Below are 17837 nucleotides of genomic sequence, written 5' to 3'. Positions count from 1 at the left end.
CTTGGGGCAATACACATTCCTGACAATAAATATCATTCTTTGCTTTCTGTAAACTGATGGAGCAAGAAAATCTCCTTTTAAATTGTTTTACCGATGGGCTGTAGAATCACCTCTTAACAGATTGCTTTCATGCGAATGAATGACATGTGGAAAGATCTACAATCCCAGTCAAAGTCACTCCCAGAGGATATTTACCAAAGTGCTGGTGTCTATGGTCTGAAACTTTGCGCCATGAAATTGCTTAAGCCTCAAACAAATGGAAATAGTAAATGGCAAGGTTGGGAGTTAAACATTTCCTGTTGCGTGACTTCATGTTAAATGTTTATATTTACACATGCAAATAGACTTTGCTCTGGTGATGTGTATCAGAACACAATGGCCCCAAGCATGTTCCCTTCCTCTTTGTTTTTGGTCCATAATAATTGGAAATGAAACATCAGGAGGAGGATAAATGCATAATATTTGTGGGTGGATTTACCTAATTGTTCTAATTATTTTGGATTGAGTCCATTAGCAGAATTGTCTGAGCAGCATCTAGCTTAGGTCAATGCCTTGAAAAATGTAAATTTTTGTGTTTGTCTGTTTTATTTTGGTGGGTTGTACAGCAAGGAAGCCAGAGAGAGCCAAACAGACCTAAAATAAGAGTATCTGAATGATCACAAGAATTGAAGCTGCATTTTTTTTTTTACACACAGAGGGACCACTTGTCCTAAGTCAGTGACACTTTCCCTATGGCTCTCTCGTTCCCCCTGCCCCACTGGCCCCTGATCCTTCCACAGAAAATGCTCTTCTGAAATCACTCATTCTGTAGGCAGAATAGGATTCCATGGATTGGAATCTTGCCAGAGATAAATGAAATAAGTAATTGCTTATTAATGAAGAGATGAGGCCAGGGGTAACCAGGCTAAAACTTTTAACAAAGAGCAGAGATGAGTTTATGTAAACTGAAGGGATGCTCATTGCTCTCTCCTCTCCTCTCCTGTGCTACCCATAGTTGCAAATGTAAACTCTGGGAACAGGCTGGCAGACAGGTAAGCAGAAGAAGACACTTTGGGTGATAAGGAGGGGCTCTTCTCATGGAGCTCCAAACTCCAGGGCCCTGATGCAATTCTCCATGGGGAGGGGTCAAGAGCACAGTCTTCGGTATCAGACACATAAGAGTCTATACAATTGCTGGAATGACCCTGGGTACATTACCTAGTGAATGGGAAGAACTTATTACAGTGCTGGGCACTAGCAAGCGTGGCACATATAATAACTGGTACAACAGAAAACTGGATTGAGTGCTGTTCGTAGAAATGCCATAGGAACATAGAAAAGATCCTGAAAAATGTTATCTAGGTATGTGGTGGGGAGGGAGAGATTCTAGGCTAATAATTCTATTGGCCTCCAATGTCTCCAATAGGACATGAGACTACTCAAAGGCTGATGATTTAGAAAGGGAAATGGAATGAAGTTAAAACATGCAATTGAGAGACTGGGAGAGCAGAGACAGAATAAAAGTGGCCGTGGTAAGCAGAGAAGATAAAGTACCAGTAGGACCACTTCAGGACCACACAGTTGCCTATTGTCATAATGATCTGGCTCTCCCCTGGAAGCAGTCTGATTTTGCATTTATGAAGTTCTAGTCTACCCTAAATGCCTCATATGAAGTGTTTTCCAAATAAACACAAATTCACATTGAATGAGTAAACTTAGTGCAGAACCTTTATAGAGAGATAAAAGTATAAGAAAACAGATCAAAACTCAACTTACTTTTACTAATTTCTGCATAGTGTACCTACCTCCACATATTTCTTCCGTTTCATCATCTATGCATTCTCTATCATCACACTCACAAAATTTACCATAAACAAGGCCATTTCCATCTGGATTATCACACTTACACCTGCCACAGTGACATGTACCTAAACCATGAAAACAAAACAAAAATTATTTGTTAGGTGCATATAAATGATAATGAATTTTTTTAAGTAGGCTTCACGCCCAGTGCCGAGCCCAACACGGGGCTTGAACTCATGATCCTGGGATCAAGACCTGAGCTGAGATCAGGAGTCATATGTTCAACACACTGAGCCACCCAGGCACCCTGATAACCAATGGTTTTTTTTAATCTATCCCTTTCAAAGACAGAGACAATTCAAATCAATTTAATTTTCAATTGTGTATTACTGTGGTTATGATGAGACAGATAACAAAGTTCTTTCTTGGTGATTATAGTATAGCAATTATATTTTATGACACATAACTATTATGATTGACCTCTAATAGTTTCATTAATGTATGATGTATTTATTCATTAATGTAAATATGACCTTCCCAAGTGCAGAGCTACTTTATACATGGCCATCCAATCAATGCATGAATGACTATCTTCTGATTACACCTGGGTCTGAAGTGAACTAAAGCAGAAAATTCTAAGCATTGTAAGGGAAGTAGCATCGCTTATCTTCCTCACCAGTATTTATTCAATGCTTTGCACAATATTTGAGCATAACATTTATTAATAAATATTTGTGGAATTCATTAACAACTGCATAAATTAAAAACTTAGAATCTCCTAGTAATTTCACTTGCACAGTGTTAAAACTGATACATACATCCTTATGACAATAGGACCAGGGCAAGTTTTCATAGGTATAGAGTTCTGGAACCTCACCAAAACCTCAGGGCAGCTCAGGATGACACAGAGGCTCTGGAATCATCTGGTCTACCACTTATCATATATATATATATATATATATATATATATATATATATATATGCCATATGTGTGTGTGTGTGTGTGTGTGTGTGGTGTGTGTGTGTGTATGTGGATTTGACTACAACCCTCGAGAGTGATTTCACTGACAGTAAAACAGCATTAAAATGATATTAAAAAATAGAATTTCCATTTAAGGAACTTCCTTTTTAATACTTATTTTTCCATCTGTAATTTATAATCATAGCCATCAACATACATGCATTGAGACCTGACCACTCACCAGATAGCCTCCTGGACTTCGGAAATGCAATGGGAGACCAAGTCAGCCATAATCCTCCTCTCAGAGTTTTATATGAGTAAACCAATAAGATAAAATAAATGGAAAAGTGCAAAATGTTGCAGAAGAGCTTAGCAGGGGATTTGACTGTGACATGGTGGTCAGACAGAGTCCCTGGGGAAGTAGCTCCTAAATAAGGAACTGAGAGCAAAGTAAAAATAATAGGCAAGAGAAGTGAGATGGTGGAGAGGCCCACTTCCCACAAGAGACTATAGCAAAGGCTCTGTGATAAAAGAGGAAAAAAGAAGAAAAAGTCAAAGATGGCTGGAACATAGAAAATGATGTGGAAAGAGGCATAAAATGAATAAGGTGACTAAAGGTGCCATTTATGGAAGTCTTATTATAAGGTCATGTTAAAGATTTCCAACCTTAATACAGGAAGAATGAGAAGCCACAGAAATATTCTCTACCAGGGGGTCATGTGATCAGGCATGCATTTTTACCAGATTACTCTAGTTAATACATGAGGAATGAACTGAAATGAGGCACAGTGGACATGAGGACATGTTATTACATTTGTCTGCAGGAAAGAAGACAGAGGCAGAAGAGGGTGACAGCAGTGAGTTAGAAAGAGGCAAATACTCTTGCGGGTATCTTCAGGGGAAAGAACAGATGACTCAGTGATTGAGTGTATGTGGTGAAGAATCAGGAGGAACCAAAGATGATACTGATATTTGAACTGAGCTACTGGGTATTCGCAAGTCTGTATGTGGTGTGCCCCAAAACACATGGATAAGGGGGATTTGTATCCAAATCCAGGTTTTAACAATCAATAGCTATACATTTCTGAGGCTGTTATGTTCATCTCTAACTCTCAAATTCCTTATCTGCAAATAACATCTGTTCCATAGAGCAGTTATGAGAACCCAGTGGTAAGTGTATCACCCAGCCATCTTTCTGAAAACAATATTGTGTCCAGTTATGCCACAGGCTTCCAGAAAACTTTGAGATCTTCATCTTCTTCCATGAAGATACTGAGTATAAGAGTCATGTTCCCAAACATTTCCACCAGACTCACTTTATATTGATAGGTCCCACAACGTCCTGTCTCCATATGCTCCACGTGATTCTGTCACCTGGGTCACTTGCAATTAGATATTATATTTAAGAGATTTTTCTCTCACAGCTACATAGAAACAGTGATTTTGCAGAATTTGAGCTAATTATTTTTCTTCCCTGAGAATACTCATATGAATTTTACATTTATTAAATTTCACTTTCTTTGTTTTTTTTCCCTGAAAACTAATTTATAAAAGTTCATTTCAAATCAAATTCTGTAATGCATGATATTGTCTCATCGCATTTTCTCTCTAATTATCACCCTTCCTTTTCATTTTCACGTTTATTCATCCTATCTTTCAACCATCCACATATCCATTCATTAAATTTTCTTGCTGCCGATTATATTGTTAGCAAAGTACCAGGTGCTATAGGAGATATTAAGATGCATAAAGTTGAAACTAAGTAAATCATAGAGCAGGAAGATAGAGTTAGAAGACCAATAATTTTTACACATACATATGGGACCAGATGACACAAGGGCCTTTGCAACAGATTTGTGACAGATGCTATATAGAAAGTATAAACCTCAGTCTGGCCCTGCAAAGGAGGAAAGGCACAGTAAAGGAGCAAGTTCTTGAGTTGACACTTGATGTATGGATAGAATTTCAACACGTGGAGATGGAGAAAAGGCTTGTGATATTGAGGAAGGAGGCTCAGCTAAGGAAAAAGGATGTGGAATTTAAGAACAGGGCAGAGTCTGACTTGAGTTTGGAGAAGAGGGTCAGTTTAAGGCAGAGAGTAGAGGATCAAGAATATTGGCTAAGGATTTTAGAATTTCTCTGTCGGAATACCAGGAGCCTCTCATGGTTTGGGAGGAAGGTGTGACCTTGTCAGGACAGCGTACACAGTAAGCTGTTTTCAGGAAAGACAGGAAGGAACAGCCTCTACCTCTGAATTCTATATCTCACTGACACCCCAACAGGCAGGCTCCCTCCCATCCACACATCTGAACCATTCCTGGCTAATGTGGGACGTTTACAACAGCTCAGAGACTTCCTCTTTCACCCACCAAGTAGAATTCACAACTGAGGCTCCAAGATATGGCATATGGAAACCCAGGCAAAAGTGACAGACTCCTGTGTTCATGTTATGTCATACTGCTTCTTTTTCTTGGTTGCCAGTGAGCTCGGGCTCTGGGATTGGTCTTCTGATTTATGCTAGATTATTTTTGCTCTGACTTTTCATTCTGACTAATACAGCTGAACTCTCTCTAGGAGGACTTCCCTCTCTTGACCACCATCCATACTCCTGTGTGATGGTGCTGGAGCCCCACTTTGCAGACTGTGCCTTGCCTTCCGCACCCCTATAGAGTCAGCTTCTGGAATGCCGTTAGACCCAGTTCCATCTCATCCTGCCCTGCGGTCTTCCAGCCAGTCAGGTGCCTCCTCTTCCCCTTCTGCTCCAAGCTGCTTCCAGAAACCACATCATAATATAAGGGGAAATATTAGTAGAGAGAACTCAGAGCCTAATGCAGTTGTAGGGGAGTGGTCCAGAACTAGGCTGGTAGAAATAGACATTGAAAAAAGAAACCATGTACGACACAGCCTGCTAAAGTCAACTTGAAAGGCTTCTATACTGAATAGACAATAAGAGAGAAAAGATTAAATGTAACACTGAATATGAATAAACTTTTGGTGTAGAATCTCACATCTAGTTGTTTATCCTGAAGGTATGCCTCTAAAAATATGAAAACACACACATACCAATTTATTCTCTGCATTAATATTTGTAATTTCAATATATTGGAAAGGGTCTAAATGCCCAACCATAGGAGATTGAGGGAATAAATTATGTCACCTGTATAGAGCTGAGTCCTATACATCCAAAAAAAGAATAAGGAAGATTTCTGTGTACTGATGTGGAGTGAATTCTAGGAGATGCTGAGTGGCAAAGCCAGAGTGTGAAAGAACATATATGGCATGCTATTTTTTTTGTGTAGGGAATGAATGAAAAACTAAAAATATAATAACAAATACATCTATTTATCTTTAGAAAAAATAAACACATACACAGATAAAGCAGAACGCAGTAAAGCTGGTTACCTATCAGGTACGAAAAGAAGCAGGAGGGAAGGATTAGCAAGAGAGTGATGATTAATTAAGAGGGCTTTTTTAATATAGTTTTGACTTTTGGAAGCATGTTTATGTTCTACATATTGCAAAACAAAATCAGTGAGGACAGAAGGGAGGGGAAAAACTCTAAAACTGAAAGCCATCTGAAGTAAACAAGCTCAATGTATTTCAAACGAGTACAATCACTACACTAAAGGGAGAGAAAAAGAAAGAAATCCAAGTAACTTATGAACACAGCAATTAACTAAGTATCCCAATCTGGAGCATGACTGGCGTGGGGTGGAGATGGGACAGGAGATCAATTGCCAACAAATCCTAAAATTTTTTGGTAGATTTGCTTTGTACAGTGGTATGCATGAAGCAATTTTAAAAACAATTTTAGGTGTAGCATAAGACTGAACAAATGACCAAATATAGCCATGATGTTGGAAGACAGAGTCCTCTCACCATGAAAAATGAGACATGCAAATATGGAAGGGGAAAAAATAGGAAGTAACCCTGTTGGGGGGTGGACTGAAGTTGGATGTATTGGTATGAATTCATGATTTCTAAAATATGTATGTGTATGTATATGCATATACATGTGCATGTACATATGAATGTGTATATATATATATATATATATATATATATATATATATTCATGCATGTTTACTAACCTGTTTGCAGAAAGGGCCAACAAGCAAATTCACCCCAGTAGAAATAAACATCCCTAGTGCTCACAATTTTTATTCTAATACCATTCTTAACCTAAAGAAACCAAGGTTCTTTAGAGAAATGGTTGATTCCAAAGCTGTGGCAAGCCAGATACATTATGATTCTGGAATATCTTGTTATGTCAGAAAGGAAAGATTTGCTGAAACAAAATAAAACACAACAATGGAGGCACATCACAAAGACTGAGAAGCTATCTTGAAGGGGTTCCAGTTGCCTAATCTGAGACAATCTGAGCACCAGAATAATTGAGTGCAATAATGAATAATAAACCATTGAAATACTGGAAATTATGATACTGGAGTGATAATAAATCGCTAAGTAAATGAAATACCAAATAACTGGTTGATGAGAGAAGACTCTTAATTGTGGTAGAATATTGAGTACCAACTGGTAAATATGGAAGGAATGTTGGAGTTTGGCAATCATCATATTTCAATCACCAGTGTAAATACTGGGTTAGGTGAAAGTCATCAATGGATGGTAAATCAGGGGTAATTTTGACAAGGATGTGATATCTTATAATTTCTAAGTGTTTCCCCACAGACTGCTCATTTGTTACAAAGGCAAAATCAGTAATTACAGAGCTGAGACATCAGACAACACCTTGACCGGGTGATCAAAATTAACCTCACCACTGAGAGCAGATGGGTAACATAGATTTCCAGATGACACATCCTGAGAACACAAAATAATCTATCTTTCAATTCAGCTAAGAATGTATGACATGAATCTATTCATGAGGACACATTAGACAAAGCCAAAATGAGTAACATTCTATTTAAAAAAAAAAAAGGATGGAGACAATTTTCTTCAAAATTTTCAATGCTATAATACTATCGTCTGTGGAAATGGTCCAGATTAAAGGAGGCTAACAAGATATAACAGCTAAAGATAACTCTGCCCTAGACTGGATCCTACAGAGGCAGGGAAATGCTGTAAAGGACATTGTTGGGCCAATAAACGAAACTGGAATATGGACCGTAGATTACATAAAAGAATTGCATCACTTTTACAAAAAAAAAAAAAAAAAAAAAAAAAAGATAGAGACTCAGATATCTTAAAACTGCATTCTATATCTTACCAAATATGTTTGATCATCTACTGAAACAATTCTGTAAATTTTCTCCTTTAAGGTATGCTAATGTAGCAAATCACGTGTTTTTTCCCATAATGTTGAAACACTGGATTCCTAGTCTAACCCCTATTCAGTTATAATGTATTATTACAAAGAAAAAAACCTAGATTTTATTTGAAAAATAAACAATAAAAAAAAAATATATCCAAAAATAAAGGACAAACAAACAAAACAGAATTCAAGTCTTACTACTGAAAGAAGTTTGGAAAGCTGGACGTTTTCAAAATGAAGAGGTTCCATGGTAAGTGTGTGTGTGTGTGTTGGGAAGGGTCGATGTTAGGAACTGGAGGTAGAAAAATCCTCCTGAGAAGACAGAAAAGACTGATGTGCTGGAGAGAAGGAGAATATCAGTGAACACAAAAAGTGACCTGACTGTTAAGGACATTTATCATGGTCCTTGACCGATCCACTCACACCTTGCTGTGGGTATGGCCTTGATTTCTACTAGCAAAACCCTCTTACTGCATTTAATCTACACAGAGCAATTCACTGCAATCTAAGACTGTAGAAAGATTCTAGCTCTGAATATAGAAGGACTCTACCAACAAGGGGAGGAACTTCAGGAGGGAAGATTCTCACTCTAGTCAAATACTTGTCTTTAGCACACAAAACAATGGCTCATGCCCATTGATCTCCATAAGAATTACCTGGAGAGCTTTAAAAACCCACCTCAGGCCAGACTATACCCATCAAAACAACTGAAATAAAGCCTCTAACATTGTAAGGGAGCATTCTCAAGTTCAGCCAGCTTGAGAAAAGCTGACTTTTGAGGCTCCATGAGACCAAGTATGAAAAGAGTATTAAATTATCGTAATACCATCCTAGTATTCTTGAAACCAAAACCAGTTGTTTTGTTTTATATGGCTTTGGTAATTAATTTTAACAGCTTCACTATTACTTTCTAAAAAATGTTTTTAAATGACTTCTGTGAGATGCAAAAATATTTTAGCCAAATGTAAAATCATGATGTCACTCTATTCTTCTATGTGCATCTAAAGCTTCTATCAAATTAAAAAGATTTGCTTCTATTTGATACTAAGGTATAAATTCAAAGCACCCTTGACCTGTAATAGAAAATAATTAAATCAGTTTATATAAATCCTTTTAAAAAGATTTAATCCAGCATTCAAAATCATAGCTCACAATTTACATAAAATGTTGTTGGGGTGTTGTTTCCTGTGAATATCCTGCTTGAAGAAGGCATTTGGAACAGCTGGAGAGCATCAAACTTGCCAGTCTCAGCAAGATGACATTTTTTCCCTATTGATTTATCTGAATTTCATTTCAAAAATATATACTCAAAAGCATTCTCTCTCAGAGGTTCCACATTTCTTGACGCCCACATATTTCCACTAAAACCCAAATTTGATTATTTAAGGATTTTCATAGATTTCTTACCTGCATTAGAGCAGATGACATCTTGAGAATTCTTGCACATTTGGTTACTCTTTTTCTTTGTCAGGTCACAGTGAGCTGGGTATTGGCAGGCATCCCCAAACCATCCTTCGTCACATTTGCACTTGCCACAGTCACACTTACCATGGCCTGAGGATTTAACAACATCCAGTCAGACTCAAATTGTTTTTCAGAGAAACCCATTATTGTAACTGAAAGTCTTAAGGGTGATGTTGGTTCAGGACTGAGTTACAATGAATTCAAAAACATATACATTATGGAGGCCGAGGGGTAATGTTAATGCATACAGTATAATGGAATATGTGGATTTTATTTCAATAACCAAAGTTGATAAATCACTCTTAAACCATTAATTAATTTGTAGAGACACTAGATCATAAACTAGAAGTTTAATTATACACTTCTAGTGTATAATTTCTGTCAGAAAATTTAACACTAAAAAACAAAGATACATCTAGTACCTCCACATTTAAGACAAAAAAGCCCAATAAAAATCATTTCCATTTAACTGCATTTTATAACACTTAAAGCCACCACTCTGAGTAACAAGTCTTACATGAAACTCCACTAAGCTAAACACTGGCCTTTGATTTATTGGCATTTAGCATGTAATAAAGTTTAATGGACATATTAAATACCACCTTGGGATAAGACTGACATGAAAAAGAAGCACATACTTTGTTTCTTAATAAGAAAATATGGTTCAAGAATCAAAAGGGTTAAGAGCCATAGTCATCTACCTCCACAGAAGTTTCTCAACTTTTCATGTTCTTGAGTCAACATTGTGCTATTTTCATTCTTATGATAATTAACTTTATTAAGTCTTGGTTAATGAATCCTACCAATGTTTATATTGACTACACACTAGTCAGATCCAAGTGTAATACATGTACAATACGTGGCTCTTGTCCTCAAGTAACTTAAAAAGTAACTTAAAAAAAAAAAAACAAAGATGGGGTTATCTTCAGCCAGAAATATTCGTCAGACCTTGTGTTAATTTGAGCAATATAGTCTCCTATAGAAATAACAGAAGAGAGATTCTGTGAACTTCCTTGACATTTAAATGAGCCTTGAAAGGTGAGCAGAGTTTGAATGGGCTGCAGGGAGAATATTCTTACATTACTCAAAATAATAATGCTATGTCCCAATGCCTGAAATTCATAGACCAGAGTGGAATGGAATCATTGATCTAGTGCCAGCAGTCATTCAGTGTGGCAGCCAAAATCCACATGATGAGGTCCAGATGGCCAGTCAGAATGAATGACTCGGAGGTGTCCCATTTGGGCATGTTCAGCAGAGCCTGAATCTATGATTGGTTGTGACTTTAAAACTCCTCTGAATGTTGCCCAGTCCATGTAAATGTTTCTATTCCTGTTGCATTTTTCAAATTAATTATTCTATTTTGCAAACAAAACCTTGCATGCACCCTAATTGTAATTCATTTTATCCAGTGCACATTACTGTCAAATTGATTGTATCATTTTGCATTCCTGTCTGGCCCTACACAATATTGTCAATCTCGGCCAACTTGGTATCATTTACAAGCATAAGTGATCTCTCCTGCCAACCATCCAGTCTATTTATAAAAGTATTAAGCCAAATTCTTGAAGTGGCTAAGTCTCTTTTTGCAAAGAAGTATCTCGGTAACTATAATTACTCTTTTATAATATTAGCGTATTAGGTTGAACCACATGAGATCACCACTATTATTAGTTTAATACCAGCTATTTCTTATGGTTCATCTCAATAAAACAGCTTTATCTAAACAGCAAAGAAAATGGAAATGATTTAGAAGATAATGAAATGCAGTAGCAATGATTTGCTGAATCTGGAATAAAAGAATACTCAATGTTTCTTTGGGATGGGACATTTCGGATCCTAACCAACGGTATATATAACAGAGATGGGTGGTGATGGGTAGGCCAAAGGTTACAGATTTTTTAAAGGTGGGAGATTGTAAAAATATAGGGAAACTAAGGAAAATGTACAGATGATAGGAAAGGACACTCCATCTCAAACTGACCCAAAGAACCATTAGGGGGAGCAATATTCTAGGGTGCTTACACCCCAAAGTTAGCTCATGGAGGCCCAGGTTCAGAAATTTCTTCCATAAAAGGTTCTGTGATAAAATAAACATGGGCAAGAGTCCCACTATATATTTAGTGTGTCATGATATAAATCAGCACACTGAAGCTTCTTAATGTCCTGTCATAAAAAAGCTATTTAACTTTCACTCAGAATACATAATATTTTTTACTAAGATGCCTCTTTTTCTCATAAAGCACATAAATTTCCTAGACCACACTTAGAGCAACACTCTATTAGATAATGTGCTTTCAACTTTTCATTTAGCATCTGATCAGAGGTGAAGAAGATAGTCAATGTAGGACAGGGTCATATGCCTTTATATTGTTTCTAAACTTTATACCCAGTAAAGGTGTCCTTGATTCACTTTTTCCCTTTTAGGAAAGTGAGTAGAAATCAATTTTTTTCACTGTCGAGAATTATCAAGTAATACCCTGCATGACCTAATTTGGAGGTAAATATATAATTTCTTTAAGACAGAAAATAATCTTCAGACCATTTTTACTCTTTCTCTCTGGTTAATAATTTCTTGAGCAGACCCCAGGGAATAGGGTTTCTATCTTATTGTACTTATATTATATGTCATCTCCATTAGAGCATCAACAATATGGCTTCAAAAACATTCCATTTTTCAAAATAATTTATCCGCTGGGAATGATGGCCCAGGAGAACCAAAGCAAAACCCCTGTTTCTTAAGGCCCAGAAGAGGGTTCCTATTGTCCAAGGTTGAAGAGTGGTCTTTGCCAGCCATCTGAAATCCTAACCACCAGAGCATTCACCTTTCTGGCTGTGTAGGCCTCTCCAGGTCTGTTTCTTCTCCAGAGAACCCTTAGAAAATGTGGTCTTAAAAGGAACAATCCAAGATGCTTGGCAGTATGTCTGTTGCCCTTCAAATAAGTTCCCAAGGAGTCAGGAGAAAACACACACACAAAACAAGTATGTCACAGAAATGCCAAAACAGCTCCTGCCAAAGTAACAAGGAAGAAAAAGTAAAAGGCCATTCTTGCTGTTTCCAGGTTGGCAGTCGAGTAGCCAGTTGCTGGAAAGGACAGACAAGCCTTAGTGGAGGGTAAAATCCAGTAGTTTAGCATCGTATTCAGGTAAGAATGTGCAGGCCTGGCCTGCTTTCTCCAGTGCTTCTCTGAGGTGAGCTAAGCCTTGCCTCCATCTCCGCTGATAAAGGAAACCACCCCAGCAAAGACAGAATAAAGTTGCTTTTGTGATTCTCTAACACGCATCAGCAGCTCCACCATTACTTCTGGATCACTTTTACCTTGGGAAGCCTAACTTATGCCAGGGGCAGTGGTGACGAATTTGTTACATTAGTGAGCAATGCAGAAGTGGTTGCTTTTGATTTTTAAATTAAAACAAACTGCAAATGGAAATAAAGACTTTGCCAGGATTGAAGAACTTAAAAAAAATCTATTAGCCATTTGTATATACCGATGAAAAAGAATTGTACCTACCTTTTCCAAATTAAAAAAATAATAATAGAGACAAAGAAGATAGCAATGAACTCTCTTCCAAGTCTACTGATATTTTGGGTAAAAATAAACTGCTGAAACTAATGTGCCTGTCAGATTAGCCATATATCTGTGGTTTCAAGTCTCAAAAGGGGAAAGATAGATAGATAGATAGATAGATAGATAGATAGATAGATAATACATACATACATAGATGTACATATAGGTAGGTATAGGTATAAGATGAATGGATAAAAATACATACATGAAATGTTACTCAGTCATGGGAAAGAAGGACATCCTATTGTTTAGGACAACAAGCATGGTTCTTGAGGGCATTATGCTAAATCCAAAAGAGAAAGACAATCACTGTATGATCTCACTTATATGGAGAAATCTAAAAAAAGCAAAAAACAAAAAACAAAAACCCAACCAACCAACCAACAAGCAAGAAAACCCAAGCACATGGAAAAAAGAGATCTGGTTTGTGGTTTCCAGAGGCAGGGGGTCAGGGAGGAAAGTTGGAGGAAGGTGGTCAAAAGGTACAAATTTAGTTAGAAGGAGTACTCGGTATACAATGTACAACACGAGGACTAGGATACAAGGAAGCATTGTCTGTGTACCTGTATGAGACAATGGATGTTAATTACACTTGCTGTGGTCATCATTTCCCAACCCGCGTAAGTCACGTCATCATGCACCTGAAACTTGCACGGTGTCACCTATCAATTACATTGCAACAAAACTGGGAAAATCCTGATTATTAATTATTATCTCATGAGTACTACTAACAAAAACTTTATCATTTAGATTTTAACATTTACATGTTAAAAACTGACTCTCTCTGGGGGTCAAATAAGCTAGGTATACCACTCTAGAACCTCATGGTAACCTCAAAAGAGATTATCTTAATTTAGGCACTCAGTTGGCCCTGCAAATCTATTTGTGTTGGTCAAATAGGCAAATTCCCATGACCTGCACTGTGTCCTACTTTCCAGAATATTCAAACAAGCTCACTTAATAGGCTCAAATTTTCTTCTATTCTTTCGGAGCCACTATACGTTCCCCAGCCTTCTCTAGGTATAAGAAACAAAAGAATTTACTATGCCACACCTAGAATTTAACAAAAGATTGTGAAAGGATCCCTTATCGAATATTATAATTATTTCATGGTTTGCGATAGAATCTTGACCCTTTTCAGGACAGGAGCATCAGTCCCTGACTTGCTTCTCAGGCCAACAAAACATGACTTCTTAGATACTTTTGCTTCCCATTCCACAGAACAATGGAAAAATTCTGTGTAACAGAGAGCTTTGCCCTAGAAAATAAAAGGTCTGGGCTCTAGTCCTGCGTTGACATTAATCAGACACGTGACCCTGATCAGGAAATTAGAAGAGAGGAAAGAGACAACAGTAATTATTAGCTTCCAGGTACCATAAGTACTTTATACAGGCTAGTCTGCTTTATTTTCATAAGGAGCCAGTGAGATTTTGTTTCCCAGTTTTACAAAGAAGAGGACTAAAGTATAATTAGCTTGCTGAAGGTCACATAGTTTACAAGCTGAAAAGCTGTGTTTTTTCCATTACAGCCAACATTATCTGTTTAGTTTCACCGCAACAGACTTGAAAGGACCCCTTTTGTTCTAGCAAAGGTGGTGTCCATAAAAGCCATGGATTGGTGGCTTGACAGCACTGGTCTACTTATTGCCATTTCCTTTTGGAACTCACAGGCCCCGAACTGGATTATTGATAATCCTTGGTGAAAGAACTCCTAACAGTAAGGTTATCAGACTTCACTCTTTAAAATTAGATAATGCTAGGGGCGCCTGGGTGGCACAGTCGGTTAGGCGTCCGACTTCAGCCAGGTCACGATCTCGCGGTCCGTGAGTTCGAGCCCCGCGTCGGGCTCTGGGCTGATGGCTCGGAGCCTGGAGCCTGTTTCCGATTCTGTGTCTCCCTCTCTCTCTGCCCCTCCCCCGTTCATGCTCTGTCTCTCTCTGTCCCAAAAGTGGATAAACGTTGAAAAAAAAAATTAAAAAAAAATAAAATAAAATAAAATTAGATAATGCTAAAGTTGGTAGATAAAAGAATTCAGGCCCTCGTCACCTAACTTCTCTAGACCTCAGTGCTCACCGCAAACCACCAGAAGCCCAGGAGAGAGACATAAAACAAAATTTCCTTCATAACATAACCCTGCTGATACCTTGATCTGAGACTTAGCCCCCAGAAATGAGGGACAAAAATGTCTGTAATTTAAACCATCTGGTTTTGGTACTTGGTTATAGCAGTCCTAACAGAGTAATATAGGAGAGCTCAAGGAATGATTTCAAAGAATTACAGAAAAATAAAGGCTTATCATTTTACACGTCTGAGTTTGTGGCTTGGAAAAGTAATTTTAATCCATATGCTTCAGAGATGACTCCATAAATAATGGCTGAGGCCAAGGCCATCTCTGAACCTCCCAGGCAAAAATCTCTGAACAACAGTATATATTGCTCTCCATTAACTTGTGTCCAAAGGAGATAGGAAAACAATTTAGAAGAAATCCCCCCTCTAATGAAACACACTCCCTAGGCAATCACTGAGAAACAGGCCAAATGATTCTTTATGGTGTATATCTCTGTTCATTCTACTTAAAATTCTTCCATTCCCCAAATCATGTTTCCTAGAAAATAAAACCACTTCCTTCACGTGAAAAGAATACCACACCTCTCCTTCTGGCCCAACTGCATTACTAAATTCCTGTGGGCTGTGCAAACTGTCCCCCATATAAAGGTTCCAAGCTATGCCCAAGAAGTAGACTTTTTATAAGAAGTCTGAACTTTTATAAAGAGTGTTTGTAAAGTCTACTTTTTATAAAATCTATTTTTTAATAAAGAACTCTTTTATTGCTCCTTAAATAAGTCAGTGCCAGGGCTAAAATCACAGATTATCTATGATCACCTCATAATCCTCAAATGTTATGATCAAGCAATTCTCTGGAATGTTATTTTTTCTTCATACAACTAAAAAGGAGCAGATGGCAACAATTTATTTTTTTATTTCTTTCTTAGTTCAAAAATTAACAAACATTGTGTGTTCAGTTAACTTTATTATAAATCTGCTAATTGCAATGATTTCCTTTTCTATTAACTCAGTAACTCCCTAGGGTACAATACCTCTGCTCTAAGCTGTTATAAAGTAGGTAGTTAATAAAAGTTGTTGACAATTTGGTTGACTTGATTGGGAAAAAAACCGAAAACTTTCTCTTCAAGCAGGTAAAGGACATTAAATCATGCATTTTCTACAATATAAAGATCAGTCACCAGAAAAATATTTATCAGTAGCTGGCATGGAGACTAAATTGAGCTCATTACTATTCATTTTGAAAACTCTTCAGTAACTCAAGAAGTATTTTATAAAATTTAAAAAGCAATTGATGGACAAGGTACGAATACTTAAAAATGAGTTGTCATTTTACATTTCCTTTAAAAATTTTTTTAAAAATCTAGATCAGTAGACAAAAAAATTAAATTGTGAATAAAGCCATTGGGTAAGAATTTTTTTTTATTTTTTAAGATATAATACTCTGTTGCTCTGTTGGGATACCCCTACCTCATTTCCTTAGGAGTAAAAACTAGATACAGCTCATCTGACAAGTAGAACTCTTCTAGAAATCATGTATCCTGGAGGAGGAAAGGCAGATTGTACTGAGGTGTGCATTTTGGTGATCAAAAGGAAAGGCAAGGTAGCTATAACAGCCAGTTCACTCAGTTTATTTTGAAACCTTTAAAGCCAAACCATCTGGAGAAGTAGAAAAACAGTGTGACAACAGTGGTGGTCATGGCTCCAAACAAAGGGAATATCTTCATGTGAAAATATCATCAGTTCAAAACTGACCCACTCCAGTCCAGAATGCCCTCCCTGTTCTTGACTCATGAGCTATGTCATTCCCCATTCTGAAAGTTTACAGCTATCATAATGTATGATAGATAAGCTTCACCTATCATTAAATTTACAAAGTGTCTCCTTTTTAATCATTCTAGATAATGTGTCTCGTCTTCCTTTTGGGACTGGCAAACAGATATTTATTTACTTTGGAAAATAGCTTTACCAAGGTATACTATGACGCATAAAATAACAAATATATACTAAACTCCCGAGTGACATATCACTTTACTTCATATTATTTTATTTGATTATCAAAATGGCATGAAAAAAATAGAAAACAAGTATTACCAACCTCACTTACAGAAGAGGAAATCTTTGGTTCATGTCTGTAAATGATTCCTCCAAATTTTTAATGAGCATTCAAGTCTCCCACTCAGCTCATGTACCCTGAGACTCAGGAGCAAGAGTGAAATCCCCAGACTTCCTGTCCTCCCTCCTCCCACCTGCCTCATCCACTTCGTCTCCTTCTCTCCAGCCCCGGAGGCCACATTAAGGTCTGTCCATTCCTTTCAAGAAGCCTTGACTGCTTTGCCTTCTGGTTCTTTGGAGGCATAGTCCCTCTCTTTCCTTTATTTCAGCCTCAGCTTCATTAATTAGGCCCTTCCTTTTATACCATAAAACTGAGCAAGTGTGTCCTGTTCTTTCTTTACAAAATGTAATCAAGACTGCCTCTATTAAACGTGTGTCTCTAATTTTAATCTCTATTCCTGTTCATTTTTCCTTTCTGATTCCAATCTCCAAAAAGGTAGCTTTCTCTCCCAGTCTCACTTTTTCTCCACAATCAGATTTCAATCCCACCATCACACTGACATTTGTCTAAGATGACTACTAAGCTTTTTATTTCTTAAATCAATTGACATTTAAGTCTTTATCTTATCTGTTCCTTCTCTATTCTTTGATGTATTCTTTGCCATGTC

At 37.3% G+C, this 17837-nt stretch overlaps 1 protein-coding gene across 2 annotated transcripts in view; it reads right to left on the bottom strand.

Annotated features, from left to right (window-relative positions):
• The window catches only part of ITGBL1 (integrin subunit beta like 1), a 207715-nt gene that overhangs the window by 114151 nt on the left and 75727 nt on the right, over positions 1-17837 (bottom strand). For both annotated transcript variants that reach the window (XM_045481418.1, XM_045481408.1), the window contains exons 3-4: positions 9426-9572; positions 1785-1907 (exon numbers count right to left, since the gene is read on the bottom strand). In XM_045481418.1, coding sequence (XP_045337374.1) covers positions 1785-1907; positions 9426-9572 — 270 coding nt within the window. The remainder of the gene's footprint in view (positions 1-1784; positions 1908-9425; positions 9573-17837) is intronic.

The sequence above is a fragment of the Leopardus geoffroyi genome, chromosome A1 (assembly GCF_018350155.1).
Source record: "Leopardus geoffroyi isolate Oge1 chromosome A1, O.geoffroyi_Oge1_pat1.0, whole genome shotgun sequence".
In the NCBI taxonomy this organism is placed as follows: domain Eukaryota; kingdom Metazoa; phylum Chordata; class Mammalia; order Carnivora; family Felidae; genus Leopardus; species Leopardus geoffroyi.
This window is presented reverse-complemented; position numbering and strand designations above follow the sequence as displayed.